This window comes from Pleurodeles waltl, chromosome 12, assembly GCF_031143425.1.
Source record: "Pleurodeles waltl isolate 20211129_DDA chromosome 12, aPleWal1.hap1.20221129, whole genome shotgun sequence".
NCBI lineage: Eukaryota > Metazoa > Chordata > Amphibia > Caudata > Salamandridae > Pleurodeles > Pleurodeles waltl.
Window position 1 is genome coordinate 335,197,468 of NC_090451.1, and position 27,673 is coordinate 335,225,140.

The 27,673-nt window shown below is 47.5% G+C and overlaps 1 protein-coding gene across 3 annotated transcripts in view; it reads right to left on the reverse strand.

Annotated features, from left to right (window-relative positions):
• The window catches only part of LSM14A (LSM14A mRNA processing body assembly factor), a 399,547-nt gene that overhangs the window by 195,734 nt on the left and 176,140 nt on the right, over positions 1-27,673 (reverse strand). For 2 of the 3 annotated variants that reach the window (XM_069216476.1, XM_069216475.1), the window contains exon 5: positions 3,918-4,097. The exons of the other annotated variant lie outside the window; for it this stretch is intronic. In XM_069216476.1, coding sequence (XP_069072577.1) covers positions 3,918-4,097 — 180 coding nt within the window. The remainder of the gene's footprint in view (positions 1-3,917; positions 4,098-27,673) is intronic. 3 annotated transcript variants of the gene reach the window in all.

Below are 27,673 nucleotides of genomic sequence, written 5' to 3' on the forward strand. Positions count from 1 at the left end.
TGTCAGTTTTCTTATGTGCTATCTTCGACGTCTTACTGTTTCATGGTCGTCGAATTCGTCAGAGTCCGATTCATGGATCGAGAAGGCTTCTACTTCTTCTTGTTCCTCGAAATCTCGGTGTCCTGTCGGCGTGGACGCCATTTGCAGTCTTCTGGCTTGGCGGTCACGGAGCGTTTTTCGGGACCGGAACGCACGACAGGCCTCACAAGTTTCTTCCCTGTGCTCGGGCGACAGGCACAGGTTACAGACCGAATGTTGGTCTGTATATGGGTATTTGTTGTGGCATTTAGGACAGAAACGGAACGGGGTCCGTTCCATCAGCGTCGATGTCACACGCGGTCGGGCCGACCAGGCCCCGACGGGGGATCGAAAACTACCCCGAAGGGCAACGGAGATGTTATCGTATCGATGCGATGTCGATGCTATCTAACCCGATCCCGAACGCAACAATACCGACGTAATTTTCCGATTTTGAGCTAACTTTCCGTCCGAACCCGATGGCGGAAAGAAAACAATCGAAGATGGAGTTGACGCCCATGCGCAATGGAGACAAAGAGGAGGAGTCCCTCGGTCCCGTGACTCGAAAGACTTCTTCGAAGAAAAACAACTTGTAACACTCCGACCCAACACCAGATGGCGGGCTATGCACAACATGTGTATCTACAGCGACAGATGCCATCGAACATATATTTTTCTATACAAAAACCTATTGGCCTGGAATTGTCTCAGAGTGTGTGTTCCTCATTTATTGCCTGTGTGTGTACAACAAATGCTTAACACTACCCTCTGATAAGCCTACTGCTCGACCACACTACCACAAAATAGAGCATTAGAATTATCTCTTTTTGCCACTATCTTACCTCTAAGGGGAACCCTTGGACTCTGTGCATGCTATTTCTTACTTTGAAATAGTACATACAGAGCCAACTTCCTACATTTGGTATCAAACTTCTCCGCACAATAAATGCACATTGATGCCAGTGTGCAATTTATTGTAAAATACACCCAGAGAGCATCTTAGAGATGTCCCCTGAATACATGCCCGACTTCTCGGGTAGGCTGACCAGTTCCTGCCAGCCTGCCACACACCATACATGTTGCTGGCCACATGGGGAGAGTGCCTTTGTCACTCTGTGGCCAGGAACAAAGCCTGTACTGGGTGGAGGTGCTTCTCACGTCCCCCTGCAGAAACTGTAACAGTTGGCGGTGAGCCTCAAAGGCTCACCCCTTTTGCTACAGTGCCCCAGGGCATCCCAGCTAGTGGAGATGCCCGCCCCTCCGGCCACTGCCCCCACTTTTGGCGGCAAGGCTGGAGGCGATAATGAGAAAAACAAGGAAGAGTCACCCACCAGTCAGGACAGCCCCTTAGGTGTCCTGAGCTGAGGTGACCCCTGCCTTGAGAAATCCTCACTCTTGAGTTTGGAGGATTCCCCCAATAGGATTAGGGATGTGCCCCCCCCCTCTCCCCACAGGGAGGAGGCACAAAGAGGGTGTACCCACCCTCAAGGACAGTAGCCATTGGCTACTGCCCTCCCAGACCTAAACACCCCCCTAAATTCAGTATTTAGGGGCTCCCCAGTTCCCAGGAAATCTGATTCCTGCAACCTGAAGAAAGAAGGACGGCTGACCTATAAGCCTGCAGAGAAGGAGGAAGACGACAACTGATTTGGACCCAGCCCTACCGGCCTGTCTCCAACTTCGAAAACCTGCTCCAGCGACGCATCTGACAGGGACCAGTGACCTCTGAAGCCTCAGAGGACTGCCCTGGACTACAGGACCAAGAAACTCCAGTGAACAGCGTCCCTGTTTAAAACCAGCTACTTCTTTGCAACAAAGAAGCAACTTCCAAGGACTTCACGTTTCCCGCCGGAAGTGAGAGACTTTACACTCTGCACCCGACGCCCCCAGCTCGACCTGCAGAAAACCAACACCGCAGGGAGGACTCCCCAGCTACTGCGAGCCCGTGAGTAACCAGAGACGACCCCCCTGTGCCCCCACAGTGACACCTGCAGAGAGAATCCAGAGCCTCCCCTGACAGCGACTGCCTGTAACAAGGGACCCAACGCCTGGAACCAACACTGCAACCGCAGCCCCCAGGACCTGAAGGAACCGAACTTCGATGCAGGAGTGACCCCCCCAGTCAACCCTCTGCCTTGCCAAGGTGGTGGCTGTCCTGAGAAGCCCCCCTCCCCTCCCCTAGTGCCTGCCTGCACCACTAGAGTGATCCTCGTGTACCTCCATTGAAACCTATACAAAACCAGACGCCTGCTTTGCTCACTGCACCGGCCACCCCTGTGGGTGGACTTTGTGTGCTTTCTTGTGTTCCCCCAGTGCTCTACAAAACCTGGTGGTGGAGATTGTGGTGGTAAGTGAGGTGGTTGTTTGAGGGTGGTGGTTAGCAGACGTGGGGGCTAGTGTTATGTGCCTAACTTGATGGTTTGGTGGTAGTAGATGAGGTGGTGAGTGGGGCTGTTCCTCATAAGCTAGAGGTTTCTTTTCAGTACTGGATGGGTCTGGAGTTGGAGGCTTTTTGTGACAATCCACCCAGTGTCTAAATGAATAAATAATTTTTTGTCTCATCCAAGGATATCTGCAAGCCCTTCATGGTACTGACCCCTCTTATGTTTGTGACTTTGATTTTTGAATTGAAGTTTGTTTTCTTTCATGTCGACCTCGTCTCCAAGGAGGGTTTATGTGCATGCTGGTGTGTGTCAAAGGTTTCAACCCTGAGCACAGTTGTACTTCGGTGCCAATGGGGCCTGTGATTTGGATGCAGAGCATGGTCTCCCTGCACACTTCGGTGTCACTGGAGCATGAGGGTCGGTGCCCTTTGTTTTGTTCAATGCTGAGCATGCATCAAGAGGCAAAGATGTAGGGTGTATCCTTCAGGTTTTTACAGTGCACATTTTAATGAGGCCAGCTTCCGATCTCCAGTGATTGAAGCCTGTGTCTCGTTTCACTTCAACTTCACAGGCTGACTCGTTGTGGTCAGAAGAAACTCGCAAGTAAAATACTCTGATGGACAGACCAAGAGTATTTAGTGTTCACTGAGGATAAATAGGAGTTCTTCATGCCGGAGGACTCCAAGCATTCAAGAACTGCCTCAAGACCTTGCGATAAAAACTGCGACGCAACAGTGTCCCGGTCAAGTACATTCAATGAAGATAAAGACCGAATGTGCTTGAATCAAGTGGCTGTTCTTTTCCGAAGAAGCCGTACCAGAAACGGAACCCAATTACTCCAAAGTCAAACGACCTCAGTGCTCCAAGCCTGATTATTGAAGAACACAATTTACGATGGAGCTGTTATGCTGATGTATTCTGGAACAAGGAAGGTGTCACAACAGATCTTGAGACTCAAATGTCTTCGAAGAAAAACTTGCAAACATCCAATTTGAACACAAGATGGCAGGAGTATGCAGATCATATGTATCTACAGCCACACATGCTAAAACCACAACATAAATTATAAACACATTAAATGGCAAGAACAGCCAACTCCTCAGGTCCTTCCTGAAAGACAGCAAGGAGTCAATTCCAGAGCTTGGAAGCTAGTTGCAAGGGCAGGCCAGCAAACACATTTTGCATGGGCTCCCATGGGTGGCACAATACAGGCCGCAGCCCGTGGGGAACCCCTGGTGCCCCAATGCCCTAGGTCCCCAAGTACCATATACTAGGGACATATGGGGGAACCAGTATGCCAACTTCTCTTAACTTCTACCCCAAAATGGCCACAAATTTCCCCCAACACATTGATCTTTCAGGAAATAAAATTCACTGGCACCTTTCTTAAGGTTTCTGTGAGACATCCAAGGATACTCTGTATTGATATAATCTTGAAAACCTCTTTGGTACCACAGCAATGCAAATAGAAACACATTGTACAATAGAAGTGCTTGTAAGAATGGAAATATGCACCTCTCTTTTGCTCCTGGCTTTCTATTGTCCGCTGGTTAACAGATGGCAATGGCCGAGCAGGGGGTGGACTTCTCCTTCCAACAGGTCCTGGAGGAGGTAAATGTGAAGCTGGTGTTGTTTGGACAGACTGTTCCATTGTCGGACTTTTTCTCAACGTGTCTAAATGGGGACTTGAACGTCCTGAAATATGGCAAGTATAACAGAACAAAATACACAATTTTAAAAACACGACAAACAAAAAATAACAAACCGGTTTAGAAAAAAAAACAGCATGAACATATACAAGTAATTTGTCTTTTAGAAAAATACATTAATTTAAGAGCCATGCATCTCTGGAGCTATCCAAGTAGAGAAGAAATTCCTAAAAACAAAAACACACCTTTTGGTCAAATAAACACACTTGTACTGCTCATATAGAACATCTACTAGAAAGTAAGTGCCCTGATCTCTTCTAATAAATGTACACTCACAAGTCCGCTACTAATCTTCATTTACGGATTCCACCTTGTGCTGGAAATCACCATCTAAGATGCTTTTATCCTCAATTGTGACATAAAAATAGCCTTTTATGCACAGGATTTTATTTGCATAATTTAACTATACATTTATTCGACCTTTGATGGACTAGAGGCATTTGAAGCAGCTCAAGTACAGAATTTTGATCAAACATTTTAACTTTATGGAGACTTTATTACTCTTAACCAGTAGGCTCTTCGACATTACAAACTTATGGGTAGAGAACACCCATGGGCAGACAGGAAACTACATCTACAGCTGTTCATTAAAGCTTTCAAGTAATTGGTACTACCTGTAGGAGTGTGAAACATGGGCACACTGCCCTTACACCACCTTAATTCCTGTGCATTTGCACGCCCTGGACAGTGATCTACTTTAACAAGCACTACCAAATGAAACAGGCTACATATAGCTTAATCCTCTCGTAAAACTGGGCATGTGAAAGTAATAGCTAGCACACAAAATGTTAGCTAAAGTGTACTTGCAATGGTCCTGTTCTTCTTGGTTCCGTTGTTGCTTAAATGTAGTCAAAATTACATCTGTGCATCGTACCTCTCATTACATGCCTGTCCATAGTATGCCAGGAATTAACACCATGAAAACAGACTCTGCAATATCCTAGGGTTAGCGCCATTATGTCATTCATGAACACAATAGGTCATGATTTACCACCAGTGGTCAGCTTTAGAGTAAGTCTGGGTACCAAGGATAACCACATGTTAAGAATTACACCACTGTGCAACTGATGTCCACATTAGTACAACAATTAGCAACACTGTGCCAGAACAATATCTGTGCCGGGATAACCAATCCAGCGGTGGACACCATTACACAGTGGATGCCTAAAATATGCCAAGAATTACTACCACAATACCACTATGCCTTGGGTGGGTGCCACTATGCCATGGATGCCAACAAACTAGCCAGCAATATACAAGGGCCATCAATTAATCAGTAATGGGCACGCTGCCAACAATTACTAACATTCCCCAATGAAAGGCAGTGGGTGCAACACACTTCTCGTAAAGTACAAATAGCAACTACATTTTGTTACACAAGCGGAAGATAATGTTAAATAAGGAAAACGTTACTTACCCAGTAGACATCTGTTCGTGGCATGTAGTGCTGCAGATTCACATGCTATGCATATATCGCCACCTAGTGTTGGGCTCCGAGTGTTACAAGTTGTTTTTCTTCGAAGAAGCTTTTTTCGAATCACGAGAGAGTTACTCCTGCTCTCTGTGATATTGCGCATGGGCAACAACTCCTGTTAGATTGTTTTCCCGCAGGAGGGTGAAGGAGTGAAGAACTGTACGTGTACAAATATTTAGTAAGAAAAGAAGATGTCCATGCAAAGTATATACATATCTACATAATAAATTACCACAACAGCTACAGGCTTCCGGGGAGGAGGGAGGGAGAGCGCATGTGGATCTGCAGCACTACATGCCACAAACAGATGTACACTGGGTAGGTGACATTTTCCGTTCAATGACATGGGTAGCTGCAGATACACATGCTGTGCATAGACTGAAAGGCAGTCCCTCTCTTAGTGTTTTAAGCACTGCTTGACCAACGTTTGCTTGCTGTCGAGATAACACAACCAATAGTGTTTAGTAAATGTGTGTGGTGCAGACCATGTGGCTGCTTTGTATGTCTGCCATTGGTATATTTCCTAAGAATGTCATTGAAGTTCCTTTCTTTCTAGTAGAATGTGCTTTAGGAGTTACAAATAGTTGCCTTTTAGCTTTAAGATAGCAATTTTGTATACATTTTATTATCCTTCTGGCCAATCCTTCTTTGGAAATAGGATTACCCTTATGAGGCTAGTGGAAAGCCACAAACATTTGTTTAGATTTTCTAAAGTCTTTCGTTATGTCTAAATAATACATGAGAGCTCTTTTGAGATTAAGTGTGCGCAGAGCTCTTTCAGCAACTGAATCTGGCTGTGGAAAGTAGACTGGCATATCCACTGACTGATAATGTGAAATGGTGAAACCGTTTTTGGTAAACATTTTGGATTTGTTCTAAGTACTATTTTGCGTTTGTGTACTTGGAAGAAGGGTTCTTCTAAAGCGAATGCTTGGATTACACTTACTCTTCATAAAGAAGTAATTGCTAGCAAGAAAGCAACCTTCCATGAGAGAAATTGAATTGAATGGTGGACCCATAAGCCTTGTGAGCACAATGTTAATATTCCATGCAGGAGCTGATGGAGCTGTAGGTGGAATAACTCTTAAGACCTTCCATAAAAGTTTTTATGACAGGAATTCTAAACAGAGAGTTATGTTGTCTGTTTTGAAGGTAGGCTGATATTGCTGTTAAATGAATTTTAATAGATGAATACGCAAGATTTGCTTTCTGCAAATGAAGCAAACATACAATATCCTGTACTGATGCTTTAAGTGGATTAATGTTTTTTTGGTTGGCAGTACTATAAAAAACGTTTCCATTTATTTGTGTAGCATTGCCGGGTTCTAGGTTTACGTGCTTGTTTTAGAATGTCCATACATTCTGATGGAAGCTGTAAGTATCCAAATTCTATGTCCTCGAGAGCCAAATCGCCAGGTTTGAGATACCTGATCTGACCCTTGTTTTGAGTCAAAAGGTCTGGTCTGTTAGGGACCTTGTGATGTGGCACTACCAACAGATCCAATAATGTTGTGTACCAGTGTTGACGTACCCACATGGGGGCTATGAGTATCATATGAGGGAAGCGTGATGGATCTTGTTGACCAGAAACGGAAATAACGGGAGAAGGGGGAAAAGCGTAAGCAAATATCCCTGACCAATTGATCCACAGAGCATTGCCCTCGGATTGAAGGTGTAGGTATCTGGACACAAAGTTTTGGCATTTTGCGTTTTCACTTGCGGCAAAAAGGTCTAGGTTTGGTGTTCCCCACATGTGAAAGTAATATTGTATTACTTGTGGGTGAATCTCCCATTTGTGTATTTGTTGCTGCGTCCTTCTTTAGAGGTCCGCTAGCTGGTTCTGTATCACTGGGATGTATTCCGCTAGCAGGTGAATGTGATTGTAAATTGCCTATTTCCAAATCTCCGAAAACCTTGAGTCGACAAAAAGCTCAATTTCAGACTCCAGTAAACAGCAATTTTCGGAGTTGAAAATAAGAGAACCTGTTTTGGAGCCGAGATCTTCCTCATCGTTTTCACTCCTGAAAAAACAGATTTTAGAGCCCAAAAAACATAATATACAGAGAAACACGGACTTTTCAAAAGACTTAAAGCTAGAAAACCTCTGAGGAGAAGTCAGAGGTCGAACCAGTACTTCAAATTATGGATGAGAGGCAGTCCAGGATCCACATCCATAAAGAATCCAGCAGAATTATCACAGAGCCTCCTTTAAAAACAAAGAGAAAGCTGGCATTTCAGGAGGAATTGGACACTATGCAGCCCAAAGCTAAAGTGCCAAAACAGAAGAAGAGGCCAGCACCTCCTCAGTCTTCTTCTCATTCTCCGCACCTACCTACCTCTCCTCAGATAAGCCATACAGCAATGCATTCTCCAAATCATTCTTATGACTCACAACAGAACACTGTTGATCCATGGGATCTTTATGACCCTGATCCCATCCCAAGCAACGATCCAGACAGCTATCCCTCTAAACCATTGCCACCTGACGATACTACTGTATATAACCAGGCCATAGCTATGGCTGCAGCCTATCATGGAGTTACAATGCATACAGAACCACTAGAAGAGGATTTTTTTATTCAACACATTATCCTCAACTCATTCTACATACCTATGCCTCCCGATGCTCCCAGGCATGGTAAAACATGCAGGTCAAATTTTTAACCAGCCAGTAAAAGCACGCATTATAACACTTAGAATGGAAAAAATAAAAAAGTACAAACCTGCACCTTCTGACCCTGATTATATCACCCATCAGGTACCACCTGATTCAATTGTGGTTGGTGCTGCCAGGAAGATAGCAAATAGTCAGTCCTCAGGAGATGCACCCCCTCCTGATAAGGAGGGAAACAGAACATTTGATGCTGCAGGGAAAAGGTTGCGTCCCAAGCAGCAAACTAATGGAGAATAGCAAATTCACAAGCACCACTAGCTCGTTATGATAGAGCCCATTGGGATGAGATACAAGATATAATAAATCATCTCCCCAAAGAACACCAAAAAAGGGCTCAACAGGTAGTGGAAGAAGGGCAAGCTATTACAAATAACCAAATAAGATCTGCCCTAGATGCAGCAGGTACCGCTGCAAGGAGTGTCAACACAGCAGTCACTATTCGTAGACATGCATGGCTCTGATCTTCTGGATTCAACCCAGAAATACAACAGGCATGTGTTAAACATGCCCTTCGATAAACATCTTTTTGGGCCAGAAGTAGACACAGCAATAGAAAAGCTACAAAAAGACTCCAACACAGCTAAGGCAATGGGTGCACTCTATTCTACACCATATAGAGGGTCATTTTGTAAAACTCAATTTCGAGGTTGTTTCAGACCACAGTTGTCGGGGGCATCAACCTCCCAAAAAAACCACCCTACCAAACAGTACCAACGAGGTGGATGTAAAGGCACATATAGAGGACAATACTCTAGAAATAGAGGAAAATTCCAGACCTCCAAGCAGCCTGCAACACACCCAAAACAGTGACTTCCCTCACTCCCTTCCACTCCACACCTCTCCTGCGGGGTTAAAACTACAGCAGTTCCACACACATTGGCAAAATATCACCACAGACAACTGGGTGCTATCAATTATCCGCAATGGTTATTGCCTAGAATTGATAAACACTCCTCCAACTATTCCACCAAGGTTTCACAAACAAACCACCGAACACACAATGCTGGTACAAAAAGAGGTCCAATCTCTACTACTCAAACAAGCAATAGAGTTAGTTCCACAGTCTCAAGATAGGAACAGGAGTTTATTCACTATACTTTCTAATTCCCCAAAAAGATGGCACCCTCCGGACAATATTAGACCACAGGCCCCTCAATCTTTACATCCTGTCAGAACATTTTCACATGGTTACTTTACAGGATGTTATCCCACTGCTACAAAAACAAGATTTTATGACAGCTTTAGACCCCAAAGATGCGTATTTCCACATACCCATCCATCCTGCCCACAGAAAATACCTCAGGTTTGTCATTCAAGGAAAACACTGCCAATTCAAAGTGTTGCTCTTTGGAATAACAACAGCGCCAAGGGTATTTACAAAGTGCTTGGCAGTAGTGGCAGCTTACCTAAGAAGACAACATATACATGTCTTTCCATTTCTAGACGCTTGGCTAATAAAATCAAGCAGTCGTACACAATGCCAAAATCATACACGTTATGTAATACAAGCCTTACACACACTAGGTGTAAGGAAATGCCTCCTTGGCATGGTTGCCCCCTGACTTTTTGCCTTTGCTGATGCTATGTTTACAATTGAAAGTGTGCTGAGGCCTGCTAACCAGGCCCCAGCACCAGTGTTCTTTCCCTAACCTGTACTTTTGTATCCACAATTGGCAGACCCTGGCATCCAGATAAGTCCCTTGTAACTGGTACTTCTAGTACCAAGGGCCCTGATGCCAAGGAAGGTCTCTAAGGGCTGCAGCATGTCTTATGCCACCCTGGAGACCTCTCACTCAGCACAGACACACTGCTTGCCAGCTTGTGTGTGCTAGTGAGGACAAAACGAGTAAGTCGACATGGCACTCCCCTCAGGGTGCCATGCCAGCCTCTCACTGCCTATTCAGTATAGGTAAGACACCCCTCTAGCAGGCCTTACAGCCCTAAGGCAGGGTGCACTATACCATAGGTGAGGGTACCAGTGCATGAGCATGGTACCCCTACAGTGTCTAAACAAAACCTTAGACATTGTAAGTGCAGGGTAGCCATAAGAGTATATGGTCTGGGAGTTTGTCAAACACGAACTCCACAGCACCATAATGGCTACACTGAAAACTGGGAAGTTTGGTATCAAACTTCTCAGCACAATAAATGCACACTGATGCCAGTGTACATTTTATTGTAAAATACACCCCAGAGGGCACCTTAGAGGTGCCCCCTGAAACTTAACCGACTGTCTGTGTAGGCTGACTAGTTTTAGCAGTCTGCCACAAACCGAGACATGTTGCTGGCCCCATGGGGAGAGTGCCTTTGTCACTCTGAGGCCAGTAACAAAGCCTGCACTGGGTGGAGATGCTAACACCTCTCCCAGGCAGGAATTGTCACACCTGGCGGTGAGCCTCAAAGGCTCACCTCCTTTGTGCCAACCCAGCAGGACACTCCAGCTAGTGGAGTTGCCCGCCCCCTCCGGCCAGGCCCCACTTTTGGCGGCAAGGCCGGAGAAGATAATGAGAAAAACAAGGAGGAGTCACTGGCCAGTCAGGACAGCCCCTAAGGTGTCCCGAGCTGAGGTGACTAACTTTTAGAAATCCTCCATCTTGCAGATGGAGGATTCCCCCAATAGGGTTAGGATTGTGACCCCCTCCCCTTGGGAGGAGGCACAAAGAGGGTGTACCCACCCTCAGGGCTAGTAGCCATTGGCTACTAACCCCCCAGACCTAAACACGCCCTTAAATTTAGTATTTAAGGGCTACCCTGAACCCTAGAAAATTAGATTCCTACAACTACAAGAAGAAGGACTGCCCAGCTGAAAACCCCTGCAGCGGAAGACCAGAAGACGACAACTGCCTTGGCTCCAGAAACTCACCGGCCTGTCTCCTGCCTTCCAAAGATCCTGCTCCAGCGACGCCTTCCAAAGGGACCAGCGACCTCGCCATCCTCTGAGGACTGCCCCTGCTTCGAAAAGACAAGAAACTCCCGAGGACAGCGGACCTGCTCCAAGAAAAGCTGCAACTTTGTTTCCAGCAACTTTAAAGAACCCTGCAAGCTCCCCGCAAGAAGCGTGAGACTTGCAACACTGCACCCGGCGACCCCGAGTCGGCTGGTGGCGATCCAACACCTCAGGAGGGACCCCAGGACTACTCTGATACTGTGAGTACCAAAACCTGTCCCCCCTGAGCCCCCACAGCGCCGCCTGCAGAGGGAATCCCGAGGCTTCCCCTGACCGCGACTCTTTGAACCTAAAGTCCCGACGCCTGGGAGAGACCCTGCACCCGCAGCCCCCAGGACCTGAAGGACCGGACTTTCACTGGAGAAGTGACCCCCAGGAGTCCCTCTCCCTTGCCCAAGTGGAGGTTTCCCCGAGGAATCCCCCCCTTGCCTGCCTGCAGCGCTGAAGAGATCCCGAGATCTCTCATAGACTAACATTGCGAACCCGACGCCTGTTCCTACACTGCACCCGGCCGCCCCCGCGCTGCTGAGGGTGAAATTTCTGTGTGGACTTGTGTCCCCCCCCGGTGCCCTACAAAACCCCCCTGGTCTGCCCTCCGAAGACGCGGGTACTTACCTGCAAGCAGACCGGAACCGGGGCACCCCCTTCTCTCCATTCTAGCCTATGTGTTTTGGGCACCACTTTGAACTCTGCACCTGACCGGCCCTGAGCTGCTGGTGTGGTGACTTTGGGGTTGCTCTGAACCCCCAACGGTGGGCTACCTTGGACCAAGAACTGAACCCTGTAAGTGTCTTACTTACCTGGTAAAACTAACAAAAACTTACCTCCCCCAGGAACTGTGAAAATTGCACTAAGTGTCCACTTTTAAAACAGCTATTTGTCAATAACTTGTAAAGTATACATGCAATTTTTATGATTTGAAGTTCCTAAAGTACTTACCTGCAATACCTTTCGAATGAGATATTACATGTAGAATTTGAACCTGTGGTTCTTAAAATAAACTAAGAAAAGATATTTTTCTATATAAAAACCTATTGGCTGGATTTGTCTCTGAGTGTGTGTACCTCATTTATTGTCTATGTGTATGTACAACAAATGCTTAACACTACTCCTTAGATAAGCCTACTGCTCGACCACACTACCACAAAATAGAGCATTAGTATTATCTCTTTTTACCACTATTTTACCTCTAAGGGGAACCCTTGGACTCTGTGCATGCTATTCCTTACTTTGAAATAGCACATACAGAGCCAACTTCCTACATTGGTGGATCAGCGGTGGGGTACAAGACTTTGCATTTGCTGGACTACTCAGCCAATACCTGATCACACGACAAATTCCAAAATTGTCATTAGAAATTCATTTTTGCAATTTGAAATTTTTCTAAATTCTTAAAAGTCCTGCTAGGGCCTTGTGTGTTAAGTCCCTGTTTAGCATTGTCTTTTTAGAGTTTAAAAAGTTGTTAAAAGTTTGAAATTAGATTCTAGAAACAGTTTTAGACTCTTTAAAAAGTCTTCCAACTCTTAGCAAAATAATGTCTGATACAGAGATGAATGTGGTGGAACTCGACACCACACCTTACCTCCATCTTAAGATGAGGGAGCTAAGGTCTCTCTGTAATATCAAAAAAATAACCATTGGCTCCAGACCTACCAAAATTCAGCTCCAGGAGCTGTTGGCAGAGTTTGAAAAAGCCAACCCCTCTGATGATGACCTCACAGAGGAAGAAATTAGTGACTTGGAGGCCAATGTCCCTCCTCCAGTCCTAAATAGGGAGAACAGGACCCCTCAAGTCCTGTCTCCAACTGTGTTAGTCAGAAATAGTGAGTCCCTCACAGGAGGGTCCCACATTTCTGAAATCACTGAGGATGCTCTCAGTGAAGATGACCTCCTGTTAGCCAGGATGGCCAAAAGATTGGCTTTAGAGAGACAGCTCCTAGCCATAGAAAGGGAAAGACAAGAGATGGGCCTAGGACCCATCAATGGTGGCAGCAATATAAATAGGGTCAGAGATTCTCCTGACATGTTAAAAATCCCCAAAGGGATTGTGACAAAATTTGAAGATGGTGATGACATCACCAAGTGGTTCACAGCTTTTGAGAGGGCTTGTGTAACCAGCAAAGTGAACAGATCTCACTGGGGTGCTCTCCTTTGGGAAATGTTCCCTGGAAAGTGTAGGGATAGACTCCTCACACTCTCTGGAAAAGATGCAGAATCTTATGACCTCATGAAGGGTACCCTGATTGAGGGCTTTGGATTCTCCACTGAGGAGTACAGGATTAGGTTCAGGGGGGCTCAAAAATCCTCGAGCCAGACCTGGGTTGACTTTGTTGACTACTCAGTGAAAACACTAGATGGTTGGATTCAAGGCAGTGGTGTAAGTAATTATGATGGGCTGTACAATTTATTTGTGAAAGAACACCTGTTAAGTAATTGTTTCAATGATAAACTGCATCAGCATCTGGTAGACCTAGGACCAATTTCTCCCCAAGAATTGGGAAAGAAGGCGGACCATTGGGTCAAGACAAGGGTGTCCAAGACTTCAACAGGGGGTGACCAAAAGAAAGGGGTCACAAAGACTCCCCAGGGGAAGGGTGATGAGACAACCAAAACTAAAAATAGTAAAGAGTCTTCTACAGGCCCCCAAAAACCTGCACAGGAGGGTGGGCCCAGAGCCTCTTCACAAAACAATGGGTACAAGGGTAAAAACTTTGATCCCAAAAAGGCCTGGTGTCACAGCTGTAAACAGCATGGACACCAAACTGGGGACAAGGCCTGTCCCAAGAAAGGTTCCACTCCAAACTCCCATCCAGGTAACACTGGTATGGCTAGTCTCCAAGTGGGATCAACAGTGTGCCCAGAGCAAATCAGGGTCCACACTGAAGCTATTCTAGTTTCTGAGGGTGGGGTGGATTTAGCCACACTAGCTGTCTGGCCGCCTAACATGCAAAAATACAGACAGCAACTCTTAATTAATGGGACTAGAATAGAGGGCCTGAGGGATACAGGTGCCAGTGTCACCATGGTGACAGAGAAACTGGTTTCCCCTGGCCAATACCTGACTGGAAAAACGTACACAGTCACCAACGCTGACAATCAGAGAAAAGTACATCCCATGGCAATGGTTACTTTAGAATGGGGAGGGGTCAATGGCCTGAAACAGGTGGTGGTCTCCTCAAATATCCCAGTGGACTGTCTGCTTGGAAATGACCTGGAGTCCTCAGCATGGGCTGAGGTAGAACTAAAAACCCATGCAGCAATGCTGGGTATCCCTGAACTGGTGTGTGTGAAAACAAGAGCACAATGCAAGGCACAGGGTGAACAAGTAGAGCTGGAGTCTGGAAGAATGGCCCAGCCTACCAAGAGAACAGGAAAGTCAGTTGGGAAACCAACTACAACACAGCAAAAGAAAGGGAACCTCTCTTCTCAGGAAGAAGTTCTGCCCTCTGAGGGAACTGAGCCTTTGGAGCTTGAACCTTATCAGGTTGAGCTCTTAGGCCCAGGGGGACCCTCAAGGGAGGAGCTGTGTAAGGGACAAGAAACCTGTCCCTCTCTTGAAGGCCTTAGGCAGCAAGCTGCTGAAGAGTCCAAAGGCAAGAAAAATGGAACGCATAGGGTCTATTGGGAAGATGGACTCCTGTACACTGAGGCCAGAGACCCCAAACCTGGTGCCACTAGGAGAGTGGTAGTGCCTCAGCTGTTCAGGAAGTTCATCCTAACATTGGCCCATGACATTCCCCTTGCTGGACATTTGGGACAAACCAAGACGTGGGAGAGGTTAGTCAACCACTTCTACTGGCCCAATATGTCCAACATGGTTAAGGAGTTTTGCCTCTCCTGCCCCACCTGTCAAGCCAGTGGTAAGACAGGTGGGCATCCAAAGGCCCCCCTCATTCCACTTCCAGTGGTGGGGGTCCCCTTTGAAAGAGTGGGTGTGGACATAGTTGGTCCACTAGAACCTCCCACAGCCTCAGGAAATATGTATATCCTGGTAGTAGTGGATCATGCTACCAGGTATCCTGAAGCTATTCCCCTTAGGTCGACTACTGCCCCTGCTGTAGCCAAGGCCCTCATTGGTATCTTTACCAGAGTGGGTTTCCCTAAGGAGGTGGTGTCTGACAGAGGTACCAACTTCATGTCAGCATACCTAAAGCACATGTGGAATGAGTGTGGGGTGACTTATAAATTCACTACACCATACCATCCACAAACTAATGGCTTAGTTGAGAGATTCAACAAGACATTAAAGGGCATGATCATGGGGCTCCCAGAAAAACTCAAAAGGAGATGGGATGTCCTCTTGCCATGCCTGCTTTTCGCTTACAGAGAGGTGCCACAGAAGGGAGTAGGATTCTCACCCTTTGAACTTCTGTTTGGTCATCCTGTAAGGGGACCACTTGCCCTTGTTAAAGAAGGCTGGGAGAGACCTCTCCATGAGCCTAAACAGGACATAGTGGACTATGTACTTGGCCTTCGCTCTAGAATGGCAGAGTACATGGAAAAGGCAACCAAAAACCTTGAGGCCAGCCAACAGCTCCAGAAGTTTTGGTATGACCAAAAGGCTGCACTGGTTGAGTTCCAACCAGGGCAGAAAGTCTGGGTTCTGGAGCCTGTGGCTCCCAGGGCACTCCAGGACAAATGGAGTGGCCCTTACCCAGTACTAGAAAGGAAGAGTCAGGTCACCTACCTGGTGGACCTGGGCACAAGCAGGAGCCCCAAGAGGGTGATCCATGTGAACCGCCTTAAGCTCTTCCATGACCGGGCTGATGTCAATCTGTTGATGGTAACAGATGAGGATCAGGAGGCAGAGAGTGAACCTCTCCCTGATCTTCTGTCATCAGACCCAAAAGATGGCACAGTAGATGGAGTGATCTACTCAGACACCCTCTCTGGCCAACAGCAAGCTGATTGTAGGAGAGTCCTACAACAGTTTCCTGAACTCTTCTCCTTAACCCCTGGTCAGACACACCTGTGTACCCATGATGTGGACACAGGAGACAGCATGCCTGTCAAGAACAAAATCTTTAGACAATCTGACCATGTTAAAGAAAGCATCAAGGTGGAAGTCCACAAGATGCTGGAATTGGGAGTAATTGAGCGCTCTGACAGCCCCTGGGCTAGCCCAGTGGTCTTAGTCCCCAAACCTCACACCAAAGATGGAAAGAAAGAGATGAGGTTTTGTGTGGACTACAGAGGGCTCAATTCTGTCACCAAGACAGATGCTCATCCAATCCCAAGAGCTGATGAGCTCATAGACAAATCAGGTGCTGCCAAATTCTTAAGTACCTTTGACTTGACAGCAGGGTACTGGCAAATAAAAATGGCACCTGGAGCAAAAGAGAAAACAGCATTCTCCACACCTGATGGGCATTATCAGTTTACTGTTATGCCCTTTGGTTTAAAGAATGCCCCTGCCACCTTCCAAAGGTTGGTGAATCAAGTCCTTGCTGGCTTGGAGTCCTTTAGCACAGCTTATCTTGATGATATTGCTGTCTTTAGCTCCACCTGGCAGGATCACCTGGTCCACCTGAAGAAGGTTTTGAAGGCTCTGCAATCTGCAGGCCTCTCCATCAAGGCATCCAAATGCCAGATAGGGCAGGGAACTGTGGTTTACTTGGGACACCTTGTAGGTGGAGGCCAAGTTCAGCCACTCCAACCCAAGATCCAGACTATTCTGGACTGGGTAGCTCCAAAAACCCAGACTCAAGTCAGGGCATTCCTTGGCTTGACTGGGTATTACAGGAGGTTTGTGAAGGGATATGGATCCATTGTGACAGCCCTCACTGAACTCACCTCCAAGAAAATGCCCAAGAAAGTGAACTGGACTGTGGAATGCCAACAGGCCTTTGACACCCTGAAACAAGCAATGTGCTCAGCACCAGTTCTAAAAGCTCCAGATTATTCCAAGCAGTTCATTGTGCAGACTGATGCCTCTGAACATGGGATAGGGGCAGTTTTGTCCCAAACAAATGATGATGGCCTTGACCAGCCTGTTGCTTTCATTAGCAGGAGGTTACTCCCCAGGGAGCAGCGTTGGAGTGCCATTGAGAGGGAGGCCTTTGCTGTGGTTTGGTCCCTGAAGAAGCTGAGACCATACCTCTTTGGGACTCACTTCCTAGTTCAAACTGACCACAGACCTCTCAAATGGCTGATGCAAATGAAAGGTGAAAATCCTAAACTGTTGAGGTGGTCCATCTCCCTACAGGGAATGGACTTTATAGTGGAACACAGACCTGGGACTGCCCATGCCAATGCAGATGGCCTTTCCAGGTTCTTCCACTTAGAAAATGAAGACTCTCTTGGGAAAGGTTAGTCTCATCCTCTTTCGTTTGGGGGGGGGGGTTGTGTAAGGAAATGCCTCCTTGGCATGGTTGCCCCCTGACTTTTTGCCTTTGCTGATGCTATGTTTACAATTGAAAGTGTGCTGAGGCCTGCTAACCAGGCCCCAGCACCAGTGTTCTTTCCCTAACCTGTACTTTTGTATCCACAATTGGCAGACCCTGGCATCCAGATAAGTCCCTTGTAACTGGTACTTCTAGTACCAAGGGCCCTGATGCCAAGGAAGGTCTCTAAGGGCTGCAGCATGTCTTATGCCACCCTGGAGACCTCTCACTCAGCACAGACACACTGCTTGCCAGCTTGTGTGTGCTAGTGAGGACAAAACGAGTAAGTCGACATGGCACTCCCCTCAGGGTGCCATGCCAGCCTCTCACTGCCTATGCAGTATAGGTAAGACACCCCTCTAGCAGGCCTTACAGCCCTAAGGCAGGGTGCACTATACCATAGGTGAGGGTACCAGTGCATGAGCATGGTACCCCTACAGTGTCTAAACAAAACCTTAGACATTGTAAGTGCAGGGTAGCCATAAGAGTATATGGTCTGGGAGTTTGTCAAACACGAACTCCACAGCACCATAATGGCTACACTGAAAACTGGGAAGTTTGGTATCAAACTTCTCAGCACAATAAATGCACACTGATGCCAGTGTACATTTTATTGTAAAATACACCCCAGAGGGCACCTTAGAGGTGCCCCCTGAAACTTAACCGACTGTCTGTGTAGGCTGACTAGTTTTAGCAGCCTGCCACAAACAGAGACATGTTGCTGGCCCCATGGGGAGAGTGCCTTTGTCACTCTGAGGCCAGTAACAAAGCCTGCACTGGGTGGAGATGCTAACACCTCTCCCAGGCAGGAATTGTCACACCTGGCGGTGAGCCTCAAAGGCTCACCTCCTTTGTGCCAACCCAGCAGGACACTCCAGCTAGTGGAGTTGCCCGCCCCCTCCGGCCAGGCCCCACTTTTGGCGGCAAGGCCGGAGAAGATAATGAGAAAAACAAGGAGGAGTCACTGGCCAGTCAGGACAGCCCCTAAGGTGTCCCGAGCTGAAGTGACTCTAACTTTTAGAAATCCTCCATCTTGCAGATGGAGGATTCCCCCAATAGGGTTAGGATTGTGACCCCCTCCCCTTGGGAGGAGGCACAAAGAGGGTGTACCCACCCTCAGGGCTAGTAGCCATTGGCTACTAACCCCCCAGACCTAAACACGCCCTTAAATTTAGTATTTAAGGGCTACCCTGAACCCTAGAAAATTAGATTCCTACAACTACAAGAAGAAGGACTGCCCAGCTGAAAACCCCTGCAGCGGAAGACCAGAAGACGACAACTGCCTTGGCTCCAGAAACTCACCGGCCTGTCTCCTGCCTTCCAAAGATCCTGCTCCAGCGACGCCTTCCAAAGGGACCAGCGACCTCGCCATCCTCTGAGGACTGCCCCTGCTTCGAAAAGACAAGAAACTCCCGAGGACAGCGGACCTGCTCCAAGAAAAGCTGCAACTTTGTTTCCAGCAACTTTAAAGAACCCTGCAAGCTCCCCGCAAGAAGCGTGAGACTTGCAACACTGCACCCGGCGACCCCGACTCGGCTGGTGGCGATCCAACACCTCAGGAGGGACCCCAGGACTACTCTGATACTGTGAGTACCAAAACCTGTCCCCCCTGAGCCCCCACAGCGCCGCCTGCAGAGGGAATCCCGAGGCTTCCCCTGACCGCGACTCTTTGAACCTAAAGTCCCGACGCCTGGGAGAGACCCTGCACCCGCAGCCCCCAGGACCTGAAGGACCGGACTTTCACTGGAGAAGTGACCCCCAGGAGTCCCTCTCCCTTGCCCAAGTGGAGGTTTCCCCGAGGAATCCCCCCCTTGCCTGCCTGCAGCGCTGAAGAGATCCCGAGATCTCTCATAGACTAACATTGCGAACCCGACGCCTGTTCCTACACTGCACCCGGCCGCCCCCGCGCTGCTGAGGGTGAAATTTCTGTGTGGACTTGTGTCCCCCCCCCGGTGCCCTACAAAACCCCCCTGGTCTGCCCTCCGAAGACGCGGGTACTTACCTGCAAGCAGACCGGAACCGGGGCACCCCCTTCTCTCCATTCTAGCCTATGTGTTTTGGGCACCACTTTGAACTCTGCACCTGACCGGCCCTGAGCTGCTGGTGTGGTGACTTTGGGGTTGCTCTGAACCCCCAACGGTGGGCTACCTTGGACCAAGAACTGAACCCTGTAAGTGTCTTACTTACCTGGTAAAACTAACAAAAACTTACCTCCCCCAGGAACTGTGAAAATTGCACTAAGTGTCCACTTTTAAAACAGCTATTTGTCAATAACTTGTAAAGTATACATGCAATTTTTATGATTTGAAGTTCCTAAAGTACTTACCTGCAATACCTTTCGAATGAGATATTACATGTAGAATTTGAACCTGTGGTTCTTAAAATAAACTAAGAAAATATATTTTTCTATATAAAAACCTATTGGCTGGATTTGTCTCTGAGTGTGTGTACCTCATTTATTGTCTATGTGTATGTACAACAAATGCTTAACACTACTCCTTAGATAAGCCTACTGCTCGACCACACTACCACAAAATAGAGCATTAGTATTATCTCTTTTTACCACTATTTTACCTCTAAGGGGAACCCTTGGACTCTGTGCATGCTATTCCTTACTTTGAAATAGCACATACAGAGCCAACTTCCTACACTAGGTTTCTTAAACTACCAAAAATCACACCTTCAACCAGCACAAATACAACAGTATTTGGGTGCAATACTAAACACTCAGCAAGCTCTAGCATATCCAAATACACAAAGGATACAAGCTTTTCAAAATATAATCACACAAATACAAACAATTCAACAATACACTGTAGGATTTGTCATGAAAATTCTAAGAATGATGGCATCCTGCATTGCGATTGTTCCACACGCAAAATTAAACATGCAGCCCTTACAACAATGCCTTGCACAACAATGGTCACAGGCACACGGTCAACTCCAAGATCTAGTGTTGATAGACCGCCAAACATATATGTCCCTTCAGTGGTGGAATTCTACCAATCTAATCAAGGGGCGGTCATTTCAAGACCCTGTGTCTCAGACCATAATTACAACAGATGCATCAATGATTGGTTGGGGAGCTCACCTCAACAATCACAACATTCAAGGACAATGGGATGCCCAGCACAGACAGCTACACATAAATCCCTTAGAGAAGTTAGCTGTCTTCGTAGCACTTAAAGCTTTTCAGCCTCTCCTTATTCACAAAAATTTTTGATCAAAACAGACAACATGACCACCATGTATTATCTAAACAAACAAGGAGGGAAACATTTGTCCCAACTCTCCCTCCTAACTCAAAGAAATTGGAAATGGGCAATACACAACCAATCTCACCTGGTAGCACAGTACATTCCAGGGATACACAACCAATTAGCAGATGGTCTCAGCAGAAATCATCAACAGACACACGAGTGGGAGATTCACCCTCAAGTACTTCAAAAATACTTTCATCAATGGGGAACACCAGACATAGATCTGTTTGCCACCAGCGAAAACGCAAAATGCCAAAACTTGGCATCCAGATACCCACGTCTCCTATCCAAGGGCAATGCTTTATGGATCAATTGGTCAGGGATATCTGCTTACGCTTTTCCCCTTCTCCCACTCATTCCATTTCTTGCCAACAAACTGCTTCAAAACACCCTCAATATGATACTCATAGCGCCAACGTGGGCACGTCAGCCGTGGTACACAACACTACTAGACCTGTCAGTAGTACCACACTCCAAACAGACCAGATCTGTTGACACAAAACAAAGGGCAGATCAGACACCCAAATCACTCAATCTAGCGATTTGGCTCCTGAGGTCATAGAATTTGGGTATTTACAACTGCCAACTGAATGTATGGAAGTAATTAAGCAAGCAAGAAAACGCACTACCAGACAGTGCTATGCCAACAAATGGAAAAGATTTGTATATTGCTGTCAATCTAAACAGATTGCCCCTCTTTCAGCATCAATACAAGATATCGTATGCTATTTACTTCATTTACAAAAATTAAATTTAGCTTTCTCTTCCATAAAAATACATCTCACTGCAATTTCCGCATATTGCAAAATATACAGCACAGCTCTTTATTTAGAGTTCCTGTTATCAAAGCCTTCATGGAAGGTTTAAAACGCATCATCGCACCCAGAAAACCTCCAGTTCCTTTGTGGAATTTAAACATAGTGCTTACGGGACTTATGGACCCACCATTTGAACCTATGCACTCATGTCACATTCAATTCTTAACATGGAAGGTTGCCTTCCTAGTCGCAATTACATCATTGCGAAGAGTTAGTGAAATTCAAGCTTTCACTATTGAAGAACCGTTCATACAAATACATAAACAAAGTCGTACTATGAACTAACCCTAAATTTCTTCCTAAAGTAGTATCACCTTTTCATATCAATCAAACAGTGGAACTAGCAGTCTGCTTCCCACAGCCAGATTCTGTGGCAGAAAGAGCTCTAATGTACTACATAGATCGACCAAAACCATTCAGGAAGACTAAACAGCTATTTGTAGCTTTTCAAACACCTCATACTGCTAACCCCATTTCAAAACCAGGTTTAGCAAGATGGATAGTGAAATGCATCCAAACATGTTACCTAAAAGCTAAAAGACAACTCTTAGTTGCACCTAAAGCACATTCCACAAGGAAAAATGGTGCTCCCGGGGAGGCGGGTGGGCGCATGTGAATCTGCAGCGACTAATGCCACAAACAGATGTACACTGGGTAAGTGACATTTTCCGTTCGATGGCATGTGTAGCTGCAGATACACATGCTGTGGCTTGTTGTGCCGTTAGTACATCTACACAGTAGTGTTTGGTAAATGTATGAGGCGTAGACCATGTAGCTGCCTTACATATTTCGTTCATTGGAATATTTCCTAGAAAGGCCATGGTAGCACCTTTCTTTCTATTTGAGTGTGCCTTTGGTGTAATAGGCAGTTCTCTTTTTGCTTTAAGATAACAGGTTTGAACGCACTTCACTATCCATCTAGCAATGCCTTGCTTAGAAATTGGATTTCCTGTATGAGGTTTTTGGAAAGCAAATAGTTGCTTTCTTTTTCGAATTAGTTTTGTTCTGTCAATTTAGTACATTAACGCTCTTTTGATGTCTAATGTATGTAGTGCTCTTTCAGCTACAGAGTCTGGCTGTGGGAAGAACACTGGTAATTCTACTGTTTGATTTAAGTGGAACGGTGATATGACTTTTGGTAAAAATTTAGGATTAGTCCGTAGAACTACTTTATGCTTGTGTATTTGAATAAATGGTTCTTGTATGGTAAATGCTTGAATCTCACTTACTCTTCTTACAGATGTGATGGCAATTAAAAATGCAACTTTCCATGTTAAGTATTGCATTTCACAAGAGTGCATGGGCTCAAAAGGTGGACCCATGAGTCGTGTTAAGACAATGTTGAGGTTCCATGAAGGAACTGGTGGTGTTCTTGGTGGTATAATTCTCTTTAGACCTTCTGTAAAGAAATGGCTCCCTGTTGCAGTTACCCCCCACTTTGTGCCTGATACTGATGCTGACTTGACTGAGAAGTGTGCTGGGACCCTGCTAACCAGGCCCCAGCACCAGTGTTCTTTCACCTAAAATGTACCATTGATTCCACAATTGGCACACCCTGGCATCCAGATAAGTCCCTTGTAACTGGTACCTCTGGTACCAAGGGCCCTGATGCCAGGGAAGGTCTCTAAGGGCTGCAGCATGTATTATGCCACCCTAGAGACCCCTCACTCAGCACAGACACACTGCTTACCAGCTTGTGTGTGCTAGTGAGAACAAAATGAGTAAGTCGACATGGCACTCCCCTCAGGGTGCCATGCCAGCCTCTCACTGCCTATGCAGTATAGGTAAGACACCCCTCTAGCAGGCCTTACCGCCCTAAGGCAGGGTGCACTATACCATAGGTGAGGGTACCAGTGCATGAGCACTGTGCCCCTACAGTGTCTAAGCAAAACCTTAGACATTGTAAGTGCAGGGTAGCCATAAGAGTATATGGTCTGGGAGTCTGTTTTACACGAACTCCACAGCACCATAATGGCTACACTGAAAACTGAGAAGTTTGGTATCAAACTTCTCAGCACAATAAATACACACTGATGCCAGTGTACATTTTATTGCAAAATACACCCAAGAGGGCACCTTAGAGGTGCCCCCTGAAACTTAACCGACTGTCTGTGTAGGCTGACTAGTTCCAGCAGCCTGCCACACTAGAGACATGTTGCTGGCCCCATGGGGAGAGTGCCTTTGTCACTCTGAGGCCAGTAACAAAGCCTGCACTGGGTGGAGATGCTAACACCTCCCCCAGGCAGGAGCTGTAACACCTGGCGGTGAGCCTCAAAGGCTCACCCCTTTGTCACAGCACCGCAGGACACTCCAGCTAGTGGAGTTGACAAGCCCCCTCCGGCCCCGGCCCCCACTTTTGGCGGCAAGGCCGGAGAAAATAATGAGAATAACAAGGAGGAGTCACTGGCCAGTCAGGACAGCCCCTAAGGTGTCCTGAGCTGAGGTGACTCACTTTTAGAAATCCTCCATCTTGCAGATGGAGGATTCCCCCAATAGGGTTAGGATTGTGACCCCCTCCCCTTGGGAGGAGGCACAAAGAGGGTGTACCCACCCTCAGGGCTAGTAGCCATTGGCTACTAACCCCCCAGACCTAAACACGCCCTTAAATTTAGTATTTAAGGGCTACCCTGAACCCTAGAAAATTAGATTCCTGCAACTACAAGAAGGACTGCCTAGCTGAAAAACCCCTGCAGAGGAAGACCAGAAGACAACAACTGCCTTGGCTCCAGAAACTCACCGGCCTGTCTCCTGCCTTCCAAAGAACTCTGCTCCAGCGACGCCTTCCAAAGGGACCAGCGACCTCTGAATCCTCTGAGGACTGCCCTGCTTCGACGACGACCAGAAACTCCCGAGGACAGCGGACCTGCTCCAAAAAGACTGCAACTTTATCCAAAGGAGCAGCTTTAAAGAACCCTGCAATCTCCCCGCAAGAAGCGTGAGACTTGCAACACTGCACCCGGCGACCCCGACTCGGCTGGTGGAGAACCAACACCTCAGGGAGGACCCCCGGACTACTCTTCGACTGTGAGTACCAAAACCTGTCCCCCCTGAGCCCCCACAGCGCCGCCTGCAGAGGGAATCCAGAGGCTTCCCCTGACCGCGACTCTCTGAAACCTAAGTCCCGACGCCTGGAAAAGACCCTGCACCCGCAGCCCCCAGGACCTGAAGGACCGGACTTTCACTGCAGAAGTGACCCCCAGGAGTCCCTCTCCCTTGCCCAAGTGGAGGTTTCCCCGAGGAAGCCCCCCCTTGCCTGCCTGCAGCGCTGAAGAGATCCCTTGATCTCTCATTGACTTCCATTGCGAACCCGGCGCTTGTTCTAACACTGCACCCGGCCGCCCCCCGCGCCGCTGAGGGTGAAATTTCTGTGTGGGCTTGTGTCCCCCCCGGTGCCCTACAAAACCCCCCTGGTCTGCCCTCCGAAGACGCGGGTACTTAACTGCTGGCAGACTGGAACCGGGGCACCCCCTTCTCTCCATTGAAGCCTATGCGTTTTGGGCACCACTTTGAACTCTGCACCTGACCGGGCCCTGAGCTGCTGGTGTGGTAACTTTGGGGTTGCTCTGAACCCCCAACGGTGGGCTACCTTGGACCAAGAACTGAACCCTGTAAGTGTCTTACTTACCTGGTGTAGGAAGTTGGCTCTGTATGTGCTATTTCAAAGTAAGGAATAGCATGCACAGAGTCCAAGGGTTCCCCTTAGAGGTAAAATTGTGGTAAAAATAGATAATACTAATGCTCTATTTTGTGGTAGTGTGGTCGAGCAGTAGGCTTATCCAAGGAGTAGTGTTAAGCATTTGTTGTACATACACATAGACAATAAATGATGTACACACACTCAGAGACAAATCCAGCCAATAGGTTTTGTTATAGAAAAATATCTTTTCTTAGTTTATTTTAAGAACCACAGGTTCAAATTCTACATGTAATATCTCATTCGAAAGGTATTGCAGGTAAGTACTTTAGGAACTTCAGATCATCAAAATTGCATGTATACTTTTCAAGTTATTCACAAATAGCTGTTTTAAAAGTGGACACTTAGTGCAATTTTCACAGTTCCTAGGGGAGGTAAGTTTTGATTAGTTTTACCAGGTAAGTAAGACACTTACAGGGTTCAGTTCTTGGTCCAAGGTAGCCCACCGTTGGGGGTTCAGAGTAACCCCAAAGTCACCACACCAGCAGCTCAGGGCCGGTCAGGTGCAGAGTTCAAAGTGGTGCCCAAAACACATAGGCTAGAATGGAGAGAAGGGGGTGCCCCGGTTCCGGTCTGCTTGCAGGTAAGTACCCGCGTCTTCGGAGGGCAGACCAGGGGGGTTTTGTAGGGCACCGGGGGGGACACGAGTCCACACAGAAATTTCACCCTCAGCGGCGCGGGGGTGGCCGGGTGCAGTGTAGAAACAAGCGTCGGGTTCGCAATGTTAGTCTATGAGAGATCTCGGGATCTCTTCAGCGCTGCAGGCAGGCAAGGGGGGGGTTCCTCGGGGAAACCTCCACTTGGGCAAGGGAGAGGGGACTCCTGGGGGTCACTTCTCCAGTGAAAGTCCGGTCCTTCAGGTCCTGGGGGCTGCGGGTGCAGGGTCTCTCCCAGGCGTCGGGACTTTAGGTTCAAAGAGTCGCGGTCAGGGGAAGCCTCGGGATTCCCTCTGCAGGCGGCGCTGTGGGGGCTCAGGGGGGACAGGTTTTGGTACTCACAGTATCAGAGTAGTCCTGGGGTCCCTCCTGAGGTGTCGGGTCTCCACCAGCCGAGTCGGGGTCGCCGGGTGCAGTGTTGCAAGTCTCACGCTTCTTGCGGGGAGCTTGCAGGGTTCTTTAAAGCTGCTGGAAACAAAGTTGCAGCTTTTCTTGGAGCAGGTCCGCTGTCCTCGGGAGTTTCTTGTCTTTTCGAAGCAGGGGCAGTCCTCAGAGGGTGTCGAGGTCGCTGGTCCCTTCGGAAGGCGTCGCTGGAGCAGGATCTTTGGAAGGCAGGAGACAGGCCGGTGAGTTTCTGGAGCCAAGGCAGTTGTCGTCTTCTGGTCTTCCGCTGCAGGGGTTTTCAGCTGGGCAGTCCTTCTTCTTGTTGCAGGAATCTAATTTTCTAGGGTTCAGGGTAGCCCTTAAATACTAAATTTAAGGGCGTGTTTAGGTCTGGGGGGTTAGTAGCCAATGGCTACTAGCCCTGAGGGTGGGTACACCCTCTTTGTGCCTCCTCCCAAGGGGAGGGGGTCACAATCCTAACCCTATTGGGGGAATCCTCCATCTGCAAGATGGAGGATTTCTAAAAGTTAGAGTCACCTCAGCTCAGGACACCTTAGGGGCTGTCCTGACTGGCCAGTGACTCCTCCTTGTTATTCTCATTATTTTCTCCGGCCTTGCCGCCAAAAGTGGGGCCTGGCCGGAGGGGGCGGGCAACTCCACTAGCTGGAGTGTCCTGCTGGGTTGGCACAAAGGAGGTGAGCCTTTGAGGCTCACCGCCAGGTGTGACAATTCCTGCCTGGGAGAGGTGTTAGCATCTCCACCCAGTGCAGGCTTTGTTACTGGCCTCAGAGTGACAAAGGCACTCTCCCCATGGGGCCAGCAACATGTCTCGGTTTGTGGCAGGCTGCTAGAACTAGTCAGCCTACACAGATAGTCGGTTAAGTTTCAGGGGGCACCTCTAAGGTGCCCTCTGTGGTGTATTTTACAATAAAATGTACACTGGCATCAGTGTGCATTTATTGTGCTGAGAAGTTTGATACCAAACTTCCCAGTTTTCAGTGTAGCCATTATGGTGCTGTGGAGTTCGTGTTTGACAGACTCCCAGACCATATACTCTTATGGCTACCCTGCACTTACAATGTCTAAGGTTTTGTTTAGACACTGTAGGGGTACCATGCTCATGCACTGGTACCCTCACCTATGGTATAGTGCACCCTGCCTTAGGGCTGTAAGGCCTGCTAGAGGGGTGTCTTACCTATACTGCATAGGCAGTGGGAGGCTGGCATGGCACCCTGAGGGGAGTGCCATGTCGACTTACTCGTTTTGTCCTCA